This window comes from Plectrocnemia conspersa, unplaced genomic scaffold (assembly GCF_051122295.1).
Source record: "Plectrocnemia conspersa isolate PC_06_02 unplaced genomic scaffold, ASM5112229v1 ptg000005l, whole genome shotgun sequence".
In the NCBI taxonomy this organism is placed as follows: Eukaryota; Metazoa; Arthropoda; class Insecta; order Trichoptera; family Polycentropodidae; genus Plectrocnemia; species Plectrocnemia conspersa.
The window spans coordinates 23,149,602-23,167,270 of record NW_028277169.1 but is presented as its reverse complement, the minus strand read 5'-3'; the positions used below and the strand labels follow the sequence as shown (position 1 = coordinate 23,167,270).

General features: G+C 31.5%; 1 protein-coding gene and 1 long non-coding RNA gene across 4 annotated transcripts in view; one reads left to right on the top strand and one right to left on the bottom strand.

Moving 5' to 3' along the window:
- Window positions 1-359: 359 nt before the first annotated feature.
- LOC148235200 (uncharacterized) overlaps window positions 360-17,669 on the bottom strand; it is a 52,323-nt gene continuing 35,013 nt past the window's right edge. For all 3 annotated transcript variants that reach the window (XM_088187252.1, XM_088187254.1, XM_088187253.1), the window contains 6 exons: window positions 4,855-7,533; window positions 4,603-4,787; window positions 4,367-4,530; window positions 3,843-4,046; window positions 1,353-1,736; window positions 360-1,284 (listed from right to left, as the gene is read on the bottom strand). In XM_088187252.1, coding sequence (XP_088043378.1) covers window positions 995-1,284; window positions 1,353-1,736; window positions 3,843-4,046; window positions 4,367-4,530; window positions 4,603-4,787; window positions 4,855-7,533 — 3,906 coding nt within the window. In that variant the 3' untranslated portion in view covers window positions 360-994. The remainder of the gene's footprint in view (window positions 1,285-1,352; window positions 1,737-3,842; window positions 4,047-4,366; window positions 4,531-4,602; window positions 4,788-4,854; window positions 7,534-17,669) is intronic.
- Window positions 9,705-11,805, top strand: LOC148235203 (uncharacterized). The gene is made up of 2 exons (XR_015809838.1): window positions 9,705-11,130; window positions 11,170-11,805. It is a non-coding gene; the product is annotated as an uncharacterized LOC148235203 (long non-coding RNA).

Genomic DNA, 17,669 nt, shown 5'->3' with positions numbered 1-17,669 from the left:
CTCGTCTTTATTCAGTTGGCAATCGTGCAGATCAGACACGGACATGAGCCTACTTATAGTAGAATGCTTAAGTGTTTTATTAGTCCTTTGGCACCCTTGTAAGATGGCCCCTCAAGCTCTTACGTGTACAAGAAGTGTGACAACTTTTTATCTTTAACTTCTAAAATAATTTAATTAAAACAATTTTTTTAATATATTTATGGTTTTCCAGTATTCAATATTTATATAGTGGATGAATTTATAAGAACAATATGTCAGCGACACGTTTATTACTACACATTATGCTGCAAAATCTTGAAATTTGCGCTCATAAATATTAAATTAATATATAAAATTAGGATAAATAAATAAGGCAAATATAGCGAAGGCAAATCATTATTGTATATTTGGTACAAATAATATGTTAAAAATATTTACACATTTTTACAATACAAGAAATATCACACTGAAAGTGTTATTTTATCTTAATATTAAAAACTATTTTACAAACTTTAGGTTATATCATTTAACATGGCAGTGGCGACTCATGGCTTGAAATTATAGGAGTGCTGCGTACGACTAGTGACCAATAAAATACATTTGGAAATTGTATTTTTATTTTTTATATTTATGATAATATTAGATTACAGAAATAGGTAGTAAGCTATATAACCTATTTTTGTACTAATATTTATTTTAATTATATTTAAAGTTGTAAATTACAAATTTCCAATCATAAATTTAAATATATATTTTTTTCTTAAATATTCTGGGCGTTGCAGTGTTGCAGCTCCTATACTTGAGTCGCCACTGAAACATGGATATATGCTTTGTATTTAGTTATAAAAATGCAAAATTTAGCATAACTGGTATGACTTTCTAAGCAGTCGCATCAATCGAAAGTTATTAATCTTAAAAATAATACAGCCCTTTATTGGAAATGCTGAAGTGATTTGTTATTGACGTAAAATTTCTAGTGTTATATAATTAAATAAAATACGACTTAAAACAAACACTACATATCTAATAACACGTTTTTCAATATAGCACCCTGAGTGTTCCTAGTTTGATTTACTCCTGTGTCGTGATTTGAAGAAGCGGCCACGTCTAGAATTGCATTTCCTGATGGAATATTCGGATCATTTGACCACAAATTGGGATTTATAACGATCGGAATTGGCGCCGGGCTATATTCTTGCTTCATATTAGGAGACATTCTGGTGTTTGCTGAGCTTGATGAGTCATTACTAATATGCGATAGTGGACTGTCGTTTCTTTGAATAGGTTGAATTGAGGTCGGAGATCCTATATTGAAATAATACAATAAAATAAAATGGTTTATGCATATTTTAATTTAAAAATATGTTACTAGCCTATTTCAGATGTCCGTCTAGATCTTGGTTTTCCATCTTGAGCTGTTCCTCCTTGACCTAGATTCAGCAAGTTTGGCAAAACTGTATTGAGCTGCGGCTTTGTTTCTTTCTCTACAAACTTTACAAATTCTTCAACGAGAGACTCGTGTCTGCCGGACGACGACCCTAAGCCGACTCTTTCGCACTCCTTCTCGTCGAAGTCCAGCACAGTAGTCAAAATCCTTAAAGCTTGGAGCTTATCGTTTCCTTTTTGGTTCATCCAAGTTTGAACGAGACCGATGACAAGATTCTTCATCAACGTCTTATCGACTTTATCGTGCTGATTGGAAACAGCGTTTTTATATTTCATCTTCCATTGAGATAGTTCCTCTTCGGCTTTAGCAACTGGATAGATTTAAATAAGCATTTTTTAATATGTTAAACTTATTTGCGTGTCTAATCATAAGCATTATAAAAATGTATGTAAAACGAAATAAAATAATACACATAGCTGATCAATCCGTCAGTTGGAAGTCAACGATGTTCGGACGCATGCGCCGTACCCAGATTCTAAGTATTATACAAGCACTGGCCGGCTAAGAGTGAAAAGTGTTACAACACTGATTGGTCTTCGGTACCACAATGCAGCAAAGCTGGGCATATACTGATTTATTTTGCAGTTGATAACACTTCAGACTGTTTACCGTTTATAAAGTAAACCAGTACCTGAAGTAATACTCAGAACCTAAGAGGCAAAATAAAACGAAGGCGGCATTCATGCTTATATATGGCTATCTACAAAATCTGTAAATAAATCTTTAAAAATAATAATAAACTTAATGTGTAAAATTAACACTACAATAATTTTTAGATCATACAATTTTTAAATTTATATAATGAAACGATTTTTCAAGCAGTATTGTGTACTGTCTGATTCAATTACAAGTTCAAAGAAAATTGCACATGCGTTTCACGCAAAAAATAAAACGACACATAGAACAAGGAGAGAAATAGGTGTATATCGTTAATTTGTGTGTATATAAACACAGTTCAATAACTAAATTTTGAAAAATAATATAGGCACACGTTACGTTTCAGCCTGCAGACAAGATTAACACCAATTGCTTTCCCTGTTCATAAGAAGAATTAATAATAAATACATTTTAAAATAATAAATAAAATATAGATGACGACATATGACAGGACAGATGAAAAAGGCAGAAAATGATTCAACCCCACGTGGTAAAATGAGCTGATGACCGTTGTCGGCCTAAAAGTGTCTCACAGTTACCAAATGAGATTAAGCCATTGACGACACATCCACAGTGCACATACACATTATCTATCCTACAAAAAATAATTACAATACACAAAAAAATATAATGACAACATAATGTCAAACAAAAATATAATAGTTATTAAAAATAAAATTAAAATTAATAATAAAATCCATAAGCCTCATTAGTGGTTTTGTATTAAAAAAATGATATAGCAAAATAAGTACACAAAGCATTTTAGACATAGTAAAGCAAAATAGTGAACTTGAACATATTATACTAAGGATTATAAAAAAGAAGAAGAAATAAATAGAGTAGTGACATAATATAATTTTACAATAAATCCGATCAAGTTAAATAATAATACATTATAAAAAAATACATGATATAAATAAATTTGCCGTAAAATCATCCACCGTCCTTACACCTTCTTCCCAAGAAATGTATAAATGTATAAAATGTGCAAAAAATAAAAATAAAACAATGTTAGTAACTCTGGTAAAGTTGGCGTCAAAGTTCAAAAAACAAAGAATGAAGATTTCTGTCCAGCGATTGATTGATTTGCCGGCAACTCGGCTAAGATACCAGTCGGAATTCTGGGAATTCCATTAGAACCCAGAATTACCAGCTGATATTTAGCCGAATTACCATGTTTTAAGGTAAGAGAGATGATTAAAAGATAAAACACTTTATCCGTGAAAATATATAAATAATAAATGACAATAATAACACCTAAAAAAAACAAAATAAAAAAAAAATAAAAATGATTGCATTATAAATATATTTATTGTAAATTTTAGCTATGAATCGAATGATACTAAAAATATGAAATTATAACGTCAATATCACATTTTGTATCAATTATTGTTTATTTAAAAAGCTTGTGTTCTTTCTTACTTCAATGTTTTCATTTCTATACTGACGTTGCATTTTCATATGTCAAACATGAACAAAAATTCCAATATATTAGTAACTTATTATAAGTGTATCAAAAATCTTTACGCATGCATTTCCTAGCCTTGTAAAAATACATCAATTCCCAAAAAATAAATATCATATGTCCGAAGCAATTGAATACAGATTGTGATAGATCAATATGAGATCAAATGCTCCTATGATATTTTATTATAGGTTTCGTCACACACCTCGCAATATGAAATGGATGGAGATGCATTGTGAAAACCATAGGAATAGATGAAGAAAACGATAAAAGCAAAAGCGTCAAATTACTGACCGACGTGTTTCATGTCGTTTAATTGAGCCGCTCGAGTGTCTAGTTGAGAGGAAAGCCTCGCAGCGGCCTTCAGGCCGTTGTTCGATTCCATTAGCTTGTCTTGAAGGTTAGATATCTCCAAAACGAGGCGCTGATTCTCTGCTTGAGACTGGTCCAGTTCACGCTTGATTCTGGCGGCTAACTCTTCGTTGTCTTGATTTTTGCCTGATAAAAAAATACGATCAGTTATGATTCGCCATATCAGCATCTGATTTACTACAATATATTGATTTGTATTCTTGGCATATCTTTAAAATAAGACATGTATGAATTAAGAAATACTGAGTCATGTTTTTTGTAGCAATCTTCATTATAATCTAGAACAGAAAAACTTGTGTGCGCCAATTTCCCCACGGACGTGTATATTCGCTTCTTTGAAAAATCGTTTTAACGAAATACTCGTTAGTCGAAAATAAGAATTTAATGTTTCTACGTCTCTTTTCTTTCATTTTTGTGCATTTTTAATATTTTATTTATAAACATACCCATTTGATATTGTTCTAAAACGCATTGTAGATTTGTGAGAGCTGCTGCGTGTTTATTGTTCCTATCTTCAGATTGGTATAGCTGCGCTTGAATATCATCTCTCTGCTTTTCAATGAGTCTTAATTGATTTCTTAGCGTTTCTACTTCTTGGTTTGCACGTATACTGTGAATTTGTATATATTTAGATTATTAAACAATGTTAAGAGCTATGTTAGGAAATAAAAAGAAAAAATACCTATTTGATGTATACACTGTGCTGGAATGTTTGGCTTTATCTTCAGCTACCGATAAGCCTGCCTGCAATTCCTGACACTTTTGTTCAGCCACAATCAATTCTTGAGTATGCGCTTCTTCAATCTCTAGAAGATGTCTTCTTAATCGTTCGATCTCTTTGGATACAGACTGTTCGCGTTCTGAAATCTATAACATAGATTAATATATTATTCATTACAAATTTATAAGCTCTTATATTTTGAAGTGAACTTACTTGGACTTTATCTGATAATATATGTTTCAAATTGTTCTGTTCTTGGAGTAAACTTTGAGTGAGAACTTCACATTTTTCCATTAAAAACTGATTTTTTTCATTCAAGCTTTCAAATGCTTCTTTCGAGTAAGACGAAGAGTTAAGTGCATTCATAGTAGATTCAATCTCATTGCATTTGGATCCTAATGCGATCAATTGAAGCTTGAATTCTTCGCAATTCTTGCACTCCGATTGCTCTGTCTGTCCCTGGCACAATATTAGATTGATCTCTTCTAGTTTTTTATACTTTTCATATTCGTTCATCAAGACTTCGTTGAGCCGCTGTATCTCGTTGTGATAGTTAATATTTTCTCCATGCTTCTGTTTGACCAGATTGATCAGCTCGTTTTTCTCGCTATTGAGTTTCTCCATTTCTTGTTTGAACAACTCATATTCGGCTATCTTCACCTGATCTTCTTTAGTATTTTGGATATGCTCACTGAATTTCATCTCCAGGTGTTCCTTTACGCCCTCGATTGTTTTGAGTAGCTCCTGAAGTTTTAAGTTCTTTAATCTTAATTCTTCAATTGTCGATTCTTTATCGGCAAGCTGACTGTCGTACGATTCAAACTTACCATCAATTAGTTCTAAATATTTACTTAAATGCGTCAATAGAGGATTTGAATCTGGACTATCGAAATATATACCACGCTCTTTGAAAACGTCCATAGCTTTATCTATAATACTGTTTATGCACTTATATTCATCAATCTCTTTTTTTAACAGTTTTAATTGTGCAATATCAATACTGTCGTTATTAAGGTCGTCAGTGAGTGAAGAAAACTGCTCCGGTAAATTACTTTTATCAACATTCTTACAACGATCTTCTAAGGAAATAATCTTCAACTTCAACTTTTCGTTTTCAGCTTTAATGGTCTCTAATTTCGAGATCACATTGAACAATTCATTTTCTAAGAGAGCCTTCTCGTCTTGGATCGTTTTGACTTGATGATTGACGATCGATAAACTTTCAGCTTTCAGTTCGGAGATTTGCTTCAACTGCAGCACCATCTCGTTGTCGATTATGCTTATGTCTATCTTGTGCTTCTCATTCTCGGACGCCAAAGAAGCAATCTGAGTTTTTAGCTTATCTATTTCGTCTCGATTTCCAGATTTATTACCTTCTTCAAATTTGATATTGAGTTCTTCAATCTGTTTCTTTAGTTCATCTCTCTCGGTTTTAATCGAAGATATCTCATTTTGATAGCCTTCTAACTCCGCCTCAATCGTTTTATTGTGATTACTACAATCTTCCAATTCACTCTGCAACAGTAGCACATTATCTTCGTGTTGCTCTAAAATCGGCTCCAATTTAGAGGAACTCTTCAAAGCGCTGATTTCAGCTATCAAAAAATCATTGTTCTTCTTCATCTCAGAACATTCGTGTTCGCAGTGAGTCAAATCACGAATCAATACATTCATTTCTGCATTGATCTCGTCAATTTTGGTAGATAATTTGTTTATTTCTTTAGAATCTTCCGAAACCCGTATCTCCAATGTTTCGTTTCTGCTTTTATAGCTCAATAGATGAGATATGCACTGATTAGTATACTTTAAAACATCTTCCGGCGAGCATGACTTTTGAAGTTTTTTATCTATCTCTGCAATATCAAACGAAATGTGTTCTTGAAAGATATTTTTGATAACTTCACAAGATAAATGCTCATTCTTTGTGTTCTTTAACGACTCGATTTCTTTTCTCAAATTTACGTTCTCGACGTTCAGTCGTTTAATCTCCTCGTTAGTGTTCAATTTATTTTGAAGTTCGGCTATCTCACATTTTAACTGTTCGATGATGATCTGAGAATCTTGCAACGAGGAAGGCTCTACCTTTAAGATGTTCGCGTTATTATTTTTAGAATACTGCATTTCTAATTTTGAAAACTTTTCTTCCAAATTTCTGTACTCCTCAATAGTGACATGTTTGTCTTTGTTTTTCATCTCGTCCACATCGTTTTGTAAATTTGTGTAGTCTTCTTGAAGTTTGAAATTCTCTTCTATCAGCTCCTGGTTTTCTTCTTGCGCCCTTTTAAGAGCATCGCTCAATTCTTTATTACTTTTTTCAAGATTATCATACTTTAAAATCATTTCGTTTAACTCTGAAGACAATTTTAAATTTTCCTCGGTCATATATTGATTCTCATCTTGAAACTTCTCTGTGTTTTCAATCAGCAGCCGATGAACTATCTCCAGCTTATCGAATTTCGTATGCCATATGTTTAGATTTTCCTTCAATTTAGCGTTAGCCTCTTCTTTACTTTCCATTTCTTGATCCTTATAAAATAGTCCCTTCTTGGCACTTTCGAGTTCACCCTTCAACTTTTCGTGCTCTTCAGATAGACTGTCATAATTCTCTCTTGTTAATCTTTTAAGCTCCTTAATATTTTCAAAATTTGTACCATCCATCTCCATTAAACAACGCGATAAACTTTCGATCTTTTGTAATGCTCTTGCCAGTCTGTCTTTGAGTTCTTCAATAGATTTAGTTTCTTCAGGATTTTGTACATTCAGGTTGGATGCTTCATCGGTTTTGGACGAAAAGAGTTTATAGTTTGCGGCAGCACTTTCTTCTGGAGGGTCCCAAAACCAAGAGGATTCATCTTCTTGAGTGGAATCGTCAACAGACTGACCCGCATCATTCTGAAAACAACAAAAAATAAATTTATTTTGGATTACAATCATTACACCATTTAAATCGCCTTTGGAATATGGGTATTATGTCATGGGCATGTCCAAAATTTATGCCTAAAAGCAAAAGTCAATCTTCCGACTTTGATATTATAAAAAAACATTGTGAAGCGAAGTTTGAGAGAAGTGGAAGGCGTATATGAGATAAGATAACTCATGACTCTTAATGTCAGAAAGGTATTGAACTTATGTACAAGGAAAATTTTGCAGTCCTTCTGAAAAAATATTCGGTTAGGACCATCCGTTTTTGTTATGATGAAATTAGTAGCGAGAGCTTTTTAATTGCTTTATTTGCGTAAGTTTTATTCTAGTCGGCGTTAACCATAAGTAGTATAGTAGTATTCCTCCTGAATTATCGCATTGGTAAGATGACCGAGATTTAAAAAGGATGCTGGACTTATCCCAAAATTATCAAGGGTATATAAGCCGTTCAGAAACACTTCCACCAGAAATAAATTTTAGTCAGAACTTGACGCAAAACTACCACTTTGCTTACAACTTAAAAAAACGAGAGTTAGGCGAACTCGTACCAAATGGAGCACGCCTCAGTAACCAAGATGACTCTTGAAAGCACGAGAAAGCTGCCGATTTTTACTCTAGCCGTCAGACCTAGGGAAAACAATGATTCCGGGCCTCATGACAAAAATGGCATTTTATATATTTTTAAACATTGTAATATAATTTCTTGAATAAATAATAATAGGTACGTAATGCTTAATTAGCTATCATATTTATAAAACATAGCGTAATATCGAAATGCAGACAAACTATGGAGCCATATGTGAGATGCGATGTCTGTCTGTACTTATTCTTACGTTTATTTTCCTCTGAGATGTGTTTGCTTAGTTTGTATTTTGGACTTGACCTAATAAAAGTTCTAAAACTATAATTATTTTTAGAACTTTCAATAGGTTAGGTTTGGGTTTGAACAGCAAATGGACGTTTCTCAACTGTCAAATTGAGTTTCATAGACAGTTTAGAGCAGCATATTACCTCACAATTCAAATAGTGCAACAGACAACTTATATGAACATTGTTATTTTGTTCCTAGGACAGTCACAAGTATGGAAATTAAAAAAAAGATACTCTAAGAAAAAAATATATATGTACTGTGGATATAAATTTATTGTAGCGTAAAAATACATGTGCAATGAAGTAGAATAACATAAAATATATTTGTTTATTTATCCACGATCCATAATTGTCGGTTGCTTACGATTATGTAAATAAAAACCAGCAACATTTAACATTAACAAGGCGAAGAAAAGGGGCAAACATGTCTGGAATTTCCTAGAAAAATTTAAAGTTTTAAACTGTAATTCATTAATCTAGCACGCAAATTAGAAAAAGGTCGCTTTGTAGATTACTGTAAGACTTTTTATTGACTAAAAAAATAGTTGATTGTTAAGGAGCTATTTATGAAATTTAATACACTTGGAATGTGTTAAAGTAAGAAGGATGAATACCACCCATTTGCTAAACGTTCGACAGGCAACATATTCAATATGGATTTGCTTCCATCTCTCGCGTTTTCTCACATATGAGATACCAAACTGACACTGTCTGACCTCGCTGTTTGCTCAGTATTCAAGCTGTACTCCCAAAGGGCTATTGTATCCGTCCGACAAATGTTTAACAACAAAAATACCGTTGATCCGAGTGTTTGCTCTCATATTCTCGAGGGTCTATGATGGTCATCGGCCGTCACTTTAACGTACCTCTTTTTCTAAATATTCCAACGGCAAGGCGTTGAATTTATTCAGCGTTTGCTAATAATCTGGTCGCCAGTCTGCTATCAGAATTTGCCTACCAAACTAACGATGTCATATAAATATATTTTGCGCCGTTTCCGGCGCACGTTACGTTTCCTTATCTTGCAACTAGTCGGCTGCATTGAAACACAAAGGAAAAAAAACTATGTTTAATTTATATTTTTTTAATCGCATTCAAACAAGCGTTGATGCAACACCAAGTAATAAGGAGACTATTAAACGCTAGAACGCAGTGGGATAACGCTTATGTCACAGTGCTAGATTAATATAATAGTAACAAATAATAAGATGACATCGAATAGAGTCCAGTTAAAAATAAATCTATAATCTCTTGTGTACGAATTTAATACATTTTTTTTCTGTAATCACTAAACCTTATTAGGTTTAGTTTTTTCGACTGACTATTTATTAGAAACAGTGGTGGAAATTCCATCTGTGGCAAAAATATTCCATTTAATGAACATTTATTGTACAATAAAAGTTGAAAGGTCGTCATTGAAATGTTCCACGAATCCCTTGATTTATGACACCCTTATTTTGTGCGTATACAATTTTAAACTACGTTTATCATAAAAACATTTGTTTTGTGATACGTGATGTTCTTGTAGCATTGTCTTTGTATGTCGTAACTGGACCAGGGTTGACGTGAAGAGGGAAGCGGTTGCATTCTCAGTCTTCAAATTATCTGTCGCCATTTGGTGCGAGTTCGGAAGAACTCTCTTGTATCATAAAATTCGTGGATATCCTTATCCACTCTTGACGCGAGGGAGGGAAGGGGGTTAATTGGATTTGATTATTTCCGTCAGTTTTTCTGAATACTTTCAGTGAAGCAGGTGGAGATTTGGCAACAATAAAATTGTCTCCGCATTCTATTTTCTGCGCTTGTTATTAACTTTATTATTTTGGGTAACTCCTCAAAATTAAAATTTTTATATACACTTTTTTTTTATAGATATATACAAATTTTTTGCTGCGCAATAAAAAAAAAGAATAATAACTAGCTATTGTGATATAAAAAATGCTGCGCAGTGAAAAATTTATCATTTGCATTTTTATTTCAGAAAATGCTATTATGTCGTATCAAAAGTTTCTGTCGAAAAAATCATGAAATTTTTCGCTACGCGATCAAATTTTTAATAAAAAATACATATTTATTTCGATTTCGGCCCTGGTGTTAGATGGCTCAGTCCAACGACACATCTCTATCTTTCTGAGCAAACAGTCCCGATGTTGGTTAGATTAGATAAAAGACAATTCGGGCGATTGCCGAACAGTTGGATAATCTGAATCCAAACAAAACTCACCCAGAAAGACCGTCACGCGCAATACCAAGAATCTAAATGTACAAATAGGCGAGACGGCGTTTTGTAAATTTAAGAATTACATTTCGATACAATTTGAATCTCATTACGACAGAAACACAGACAGACATATGCTGACATTCGTCACGTTGACTCTATAAAGACTCGAAGAAGAAAAAAAAGAGCAGCGGAGACAAAAGTGACGCTTATTTTAGAGAAAATCTGTATGATAGATTTCACTTATTGAATTAGAGTTAGTAATGAACTTATTACACGAATGAAAAAATATTGTTTTTACCTTAAGATAGCTAATATATAACAAGTTGGATATTATTATTGGACATATAGAATTAGATTTCAAATATCTTTTCTAAGAGCAACACATTTGTGTTACTTGGTACAATATTTAAACGCTCGGTCCCTTCCTGCTAGTTAATATTGGATTATTGATTCCATTTCTAAGAGCAGTGCAACCCGTGTGCAACTAATACTTTTTATTTATTTATAAACTGAAGAAACGTTCAAAACAATGGTTTAAACACAACATGATCCTCAAATCTGTGTCACTTTTATAGCACGAAAAAATATACTAGGAAATGTCAGAATGAAATTAGTCACGAAAAGCTCGCAAAAATGTATATTCCTTGAATTTTTTTAGGAACTATGATTTTAGAATTATATTATGTATACGAACGGACGTCTATGTCCATTAAACGGTGTCCATTGACAGTTCAAATGATCTAATGTCAGTGTTAAATGGGAAATATGATGTTGCCAATATTAATATAATGTTACGTAGTTATTTATTTTAATAAGATCAGTATTAATTTAAAAGAGGTAGATAAAATTGATTAAAATAAATGCAGATCGACTTTCAGTAGAGTTTAACGAACATTGACTATGCTACTTTATCATGCCAAGAGAAGAGTTTCAGACACTGCTCTTATGAAGAGATGATCTGAGGCCTAAATTAAATGACATCACATCATCGCCGATTTTCAGACAATAAAGTGGTTATACTCATTTTAAAAATGCAAGACGTCTAGCCATATTAAATACTTACAAATACGGGAAATATCGCCGAGAATCCAATCAATCTTGCGCGCGGAACGAGCAAAACCGACTGGCACAAAAGGAAATCGACTTTAACCATTTTGTGGACTCGTAAACGCGATTGTGCACTAAAAATTACCACATAATGGGGGGTCAGGCATTTGCATTCGTGTTCCCTGTTGGTTCGCCCGGCTACGTGACTGTGTACAATCGCATTTGTCTCGCGTCAAAGTCTCGACACAGGTGAGACCGAGTCATTTTTTTCATATTTTGTTTCATCGGGAATCATCTGGGAATGAAGAACGATCAAAGGCAGCATAATCTCTATCATGCATTTTAAAATCAATTATTAAAAAAAAAGCAATTAGATCTTGTAGAATTTATAGTCGATTACCTAAAACGGCATTAAATATACTGAAAATATACAAGCACCAAGTGCGATAGACATTAAAGTCGAATTTTTAAAATATAACAATAAATTATATAAAGTATCGAGCCTGTTGGAATATCAGCAAGTATAATAAAAATAATGTAATAATCTAAATCTGAATGTAATATTTATGAGCTGCTCGAAAGTATTGTTTTTTAAAAAAAAATATATTAAAATTTTGCACAATCGATTACGAAATTTAGATATCCATAGATATATTATCCATATAGAATTAAATAAATATGCATCTAAAAAAAAATTAGCCAAATTTTGAAGTCACGGATTTGTATGTTATTTATTTTAATATGTTTACCATAGATCAGCGCTCTCCAACTGGCAGCCCGTGAACTAATTTTTGTGGCTCGCGAACCAATCATGTTTTTAAAATGAAATGAGCTAAAAAAAGTCACCTCAGACATTTTTGTTCACTTATTCAGGCATGGGGTATACAAACAAAAATGTTTGCTTCTACGAGCAAAAAAAATTTTGGCTCCCGAAATGTTTGCAAAAGAAAAAAATACCGCGGACTAAGATAAGTTGGACAGCGCTGCTCTAGATTATTATTCATGTAAATATGAAGGTAATCATAATACAATATTTATAGTATATAACTTTTACATGCATAGCTTATTGTATTTAGTTACGTTTAATTTTTTTTAATATTTGATATAAAAATATTAAATTATTGATTCAGATTAGAAACAGCTTGATGGCATATAATGATAACAAAAACTGATATAACAATCGTTTTTTTACTTTACAAATAAACACGTTTTATTTTTTTTTACTGAAAAAATCATAAATATAATCTGCTCCCTTTAGATTTATAAAGTAGAAGAAATAAATTATTGGTATAAAAATCATTACAAATCACTTTGCACGATCTTTTTTTTATAAAAAATAAGTAGGATATATTATTTGCATATACATATATGAATCTATAGTAAAAATGCAAGTAAACTATTTTTTGATAATTTACCAAAAGCAAAATTAAATTATTGAATTTGAAGAATGATCAAAATTGACTAAATTTAAAGCCCAAAATTAAGCTGTTAATGCAACACGAAGTATATAGTAAAATTAAGTTATTTCTTTTTTGACAATTTTGATCACTCATATTTATAGCAAACTCATTGTTGACCATTTCTGTATAATTTAAGTTAAAAGTAAGTAGTATTTTTGTAAAAAAAATTCTAATTAAATTTTTGCATCGATTTATATATATTATACTAAAAATTTTTTCTATGTAAAAAATCCAAAAACCACAGTTTTTAATCAACGATAAATAAAATGCAATTAAAAATAGTAAGATTTTGTTAAAACAAAGATAAGTCAATAAATTCAATAAATCAATGATATTTAATAAAATTTTCAATACGAGACATTATAGGATTAGAAAATTAAGTCATATTTTAAATCAGTATGCAAATTTTCCCATTAATTTTGTGGCAAACATTTTGTTAAGCGACATTTATTTGTTATTGTTATATTTTATTTCATAAATATAATCTAAAGCCTAAATATTTTTTGCTATGTTAATTTATTTCGTATTTTTTAATTTATTAGTATTGTTTTATATATAAATGATTTACTTTAACTTGAATTAAAAAAATAGTATATATTTATAATGTTTTTTATTTAATATTTCTTCAGCTATATATTAAAATATAATTATCTATGGTATCGCAAAACAGTGAAAAATCGACCGCCGTACATGTACGGCGATACTCAAAGGTTTAATTAAATTTGTAACTAATTTTAAACTCTGTTTATCATCAATGTCTTGAAATAAATTTGTAAATTCTTACCAATTTAAAAGACAATAATGTTTAAAGATAAAATGACTGCCCTCAAAGCTTGTTTGTTATAAAATAAGCAGTTTAAATATTTTCTGGTTAAAGTTGACGCTTTTTACCAAAATATACTGAACTATTTTTGAGTTGTTTTCCTTCAATACAGGAATATGAAATATATGTAGAATATCAAAAGCAAAGTATTGATGTCTAAAGAAAATCTGGCTTCGATTGAGCTCATTCTAATTTGATAAAACAATATGTAAACAATGTCAGATTAATTTAATTAATTTGATCATCACCACAAGACTCACTTCGCCATGTTTATTATATTAATAATATTATATTGTATATACAATGTATACTGGTGTACTTAAGTGTGCATATGTGCTTAGCGTGACATCGCGTTTCATCATTGTAATCGTGATGCAATATCAGTTGACAATATATTATGAGCCATAAATCGGATGTAGATATCATAATCGCTTTTTGTGCTTTGTGAGCGTCGGTTTTTTGTTGTTCTTTACAATAAAAAACACACACACACTAACCCAAAACCTAGTACGTAGATGCATATCTCTTCTCGCTTCGATAGGGATGGATTTTTTAATAATGTAATAATCTGGAAAGTTGAGTGATTTTACATATAGCTACCTCAATATAAGAAGGAATATTAGTTATGTATATAGAAAATATGAAAATTAATAAATTTATAAACAATAAACTGCGCGACCTAATGTCAATCACATTTAAAAAAATATAAGCGGTTTTAAAAAGTTTTGAGCAAAACTTTTTCAAAGAAAAAATATTTGATAACGATTCCAGCGCACCTCTTATTTTTACTAGATACGGCCAAGTATGCAAAACATTACACTAATCCCTCGATTTACACCGTTGATACGTTCCAGGAAATATCGCGTAATTCGAGGCAAAGAACGGTATTTATAATAAAACTATCGAATAGTATTCACGTGTACTTTTTAACTTTAACAACGTAAATGTGCTAATTTTTTAGCAATACGCGTGCGCTTCAAAAATCAATTCAGGACACACTGCATGGGCAGTGAGTGACGTTCCAGATGTAGGTGTGCAAGAAGTGGGAGTAAGGCATTTACCTATCGTTTGCAAGCAAATATGCCGCGTAAAGTGAAACTACGCAAAACGAGTACTGCATATATCGAAGAATAAGGGTACTCTAGAAGTTCAATAATGCATAGTAGATGCGATGCGGCAATAGATTTATTATAAATGTATATGTATGCTATTGTAATACTAAAAGTTGAAACAAGTTAAAAAGTCACACAAAAAAACGGACATGAATATACATCTAGATGTTTATATATGTTATTAAATTATTCTTCTTGAGGATACCGTCTCTTATCAAAGTTACGTAGAGTCTGCGTAGAGAGAAATCTATGATTTTAACTACGGCAGTTATCAGGTCCACAAAAACCGCTATATCACAAATATATTATTTTAATTTCTAATAAAAAAACATTTTTAACTTTTTAATATTAAATGTATTTATTCATTTTTTTATATTTTTCAAGAGCCGCCATTTTGAAACAAAATATGAGGATCAGGCTGTCTAACGAACTTAGTTGAGATATTTATTAGGTCTATTTTTCAGAAAAGTTGAAATAAGGGAATAATTTTTATTTATATTTATATTAATGACATTATTATATTGAGTTTTTAAATTCATAAATCGTTGCCATTTTGAAACAAAATGGCGGATCAGGCTGGTCAACGAACATACCTAATATATTTACAAAGTATATTTTTCAGTAAAGTTTCATGCCAGTCTGATTAGTAATAATTATATTCCATTTTATTAACTTAAAAATTAAAAAAAACATATTAAAAACATGTTATATGAATAATTGTAACGGAATTACGGGTTTTTAAATTTATGAATAGTCGGCATTTTAAGACAAGATGGAAGAACAGATTAATTAACGTGCTTTATTTAAAAGGTATATTTTTCAGAGAAGTTTCATGGCGATTTGATTCAAATTACGCTAGTAATCTTGTCCTTAATTGTACTTATATACTTTTTGCACTGGATCACGCTCGTGCGTTATATTCATATTATAATTTATATTTGTAAAATATAGATATATAGGTATTAAGAAGACAGTAATTTCTAACCACATCTACCAGCATATTTTAAAATGAAAAACCCAACAATGGATAACAGTCTTTCAGAATAAATTTCTTGATCGTTGAACCCAAAGAAATCTATCGACAATCGGTTGAAAATCTTTCGATTCATATGAACGTTGAGGTGTAAGCGGATTTGGGGGCAAAGTGCTGCTTGCGAAGTGTCATTTTTTCAACAAAAAAATTATTAAGATGGCCGAAGTGAAATTAAGAACCTTTGAACTTGAGCTTGCGCCATGAATTATAAAATGGCGTATAAAAAATAATTAACACACGTGCTTATTTAACCCGTATATGTCGGCACAATGATGCGGGTGCGAAATGTCACATGTCGGCCACGTTTTAGCTTTTTTTATTTGAAACCAATTATGCGAAGGGAAACAAACACCCGGCGTTTGACCCCTTTTTGGCAAAAAGAAACGTGAGTTCAAACAAAAAAATAATTAATAGAAGGCCTGAAAGTTTTTCTGATGTTGCAGACACACAATCTTATGTAATATATAATATCAATACCCTATACGTTTTCATGAAAATCTAATAGTGAGATTTCAACGCAATATTGTTATGGCGCGTTTACAACAACGTGACCTAAAAATGTGCTCTTGTTGTTAGCTTGTAGGGATGCACTGACACAGGTAGTGACGCAGTGCGAGAATTGGTTTATTGCGTCCACCTACTTTAAGAGCAACACTAAAAGTTGTTTAAAGATCGACGGAACCCAAGGTTTAAATTATTTTAGAATATCACGGCTGTGAAAAAAATTTAACAGCAGCTCTTTACTATGTATACACGTCGACGCAGCTCTAGAGATTCAAATCCCATCTTCATAAAATGTAGTTAATTACAAGTCCACTGGAAATAATGATTAATTTACGACAAATGTGTTCTGGGGTTTTCATGTATCAATGCAATGGGTAATTTTTGATGCGATAATTATTTATGTAGAAAATAATAGTTTTATGTATTGTAAACCCATATAAGCATTATTGCTTCTTGGCTAACACAATCGTCAGGTCATTATTATTGTCGTTCGTTTTATAGGCAATTTTAAAGTTAGCTACTACTCGCAAAAAAACACCGAAACGAAACGCAGCCGTAATGCAAAACTAAACTAATTAACTTTTGATTGTGATATTTAACCCAAATACGATTATTTATTATTTTAAAATTATTTAACTCAATTAAAGTTAAAAGTAAAATGATTATTTTATATATATGTATATATATATATATATATATATATATATATATATATATATATATATATATATATATATATATATATATATATATATATATATATATATATATTATATTTTATTCAAATAGAGTTCGGTTCGACTCTGCGGTCGACGACATTTTCACGCCATCGAGAACAATACTGTGCGATATGCACAAACACACACCAGCACACATGCAGTACGCAGAATAAGTAAAATAAAATATGCCATTGTTTGAGAATCGAATGTATGATGCACAATTTTAAAATATAAAATGCATAAATGGCTAACGGTCGATGTGAGGTGACCATAAATGCGAGGCGATAAGATTAATAAGCGTTAGAATAAAAATACGC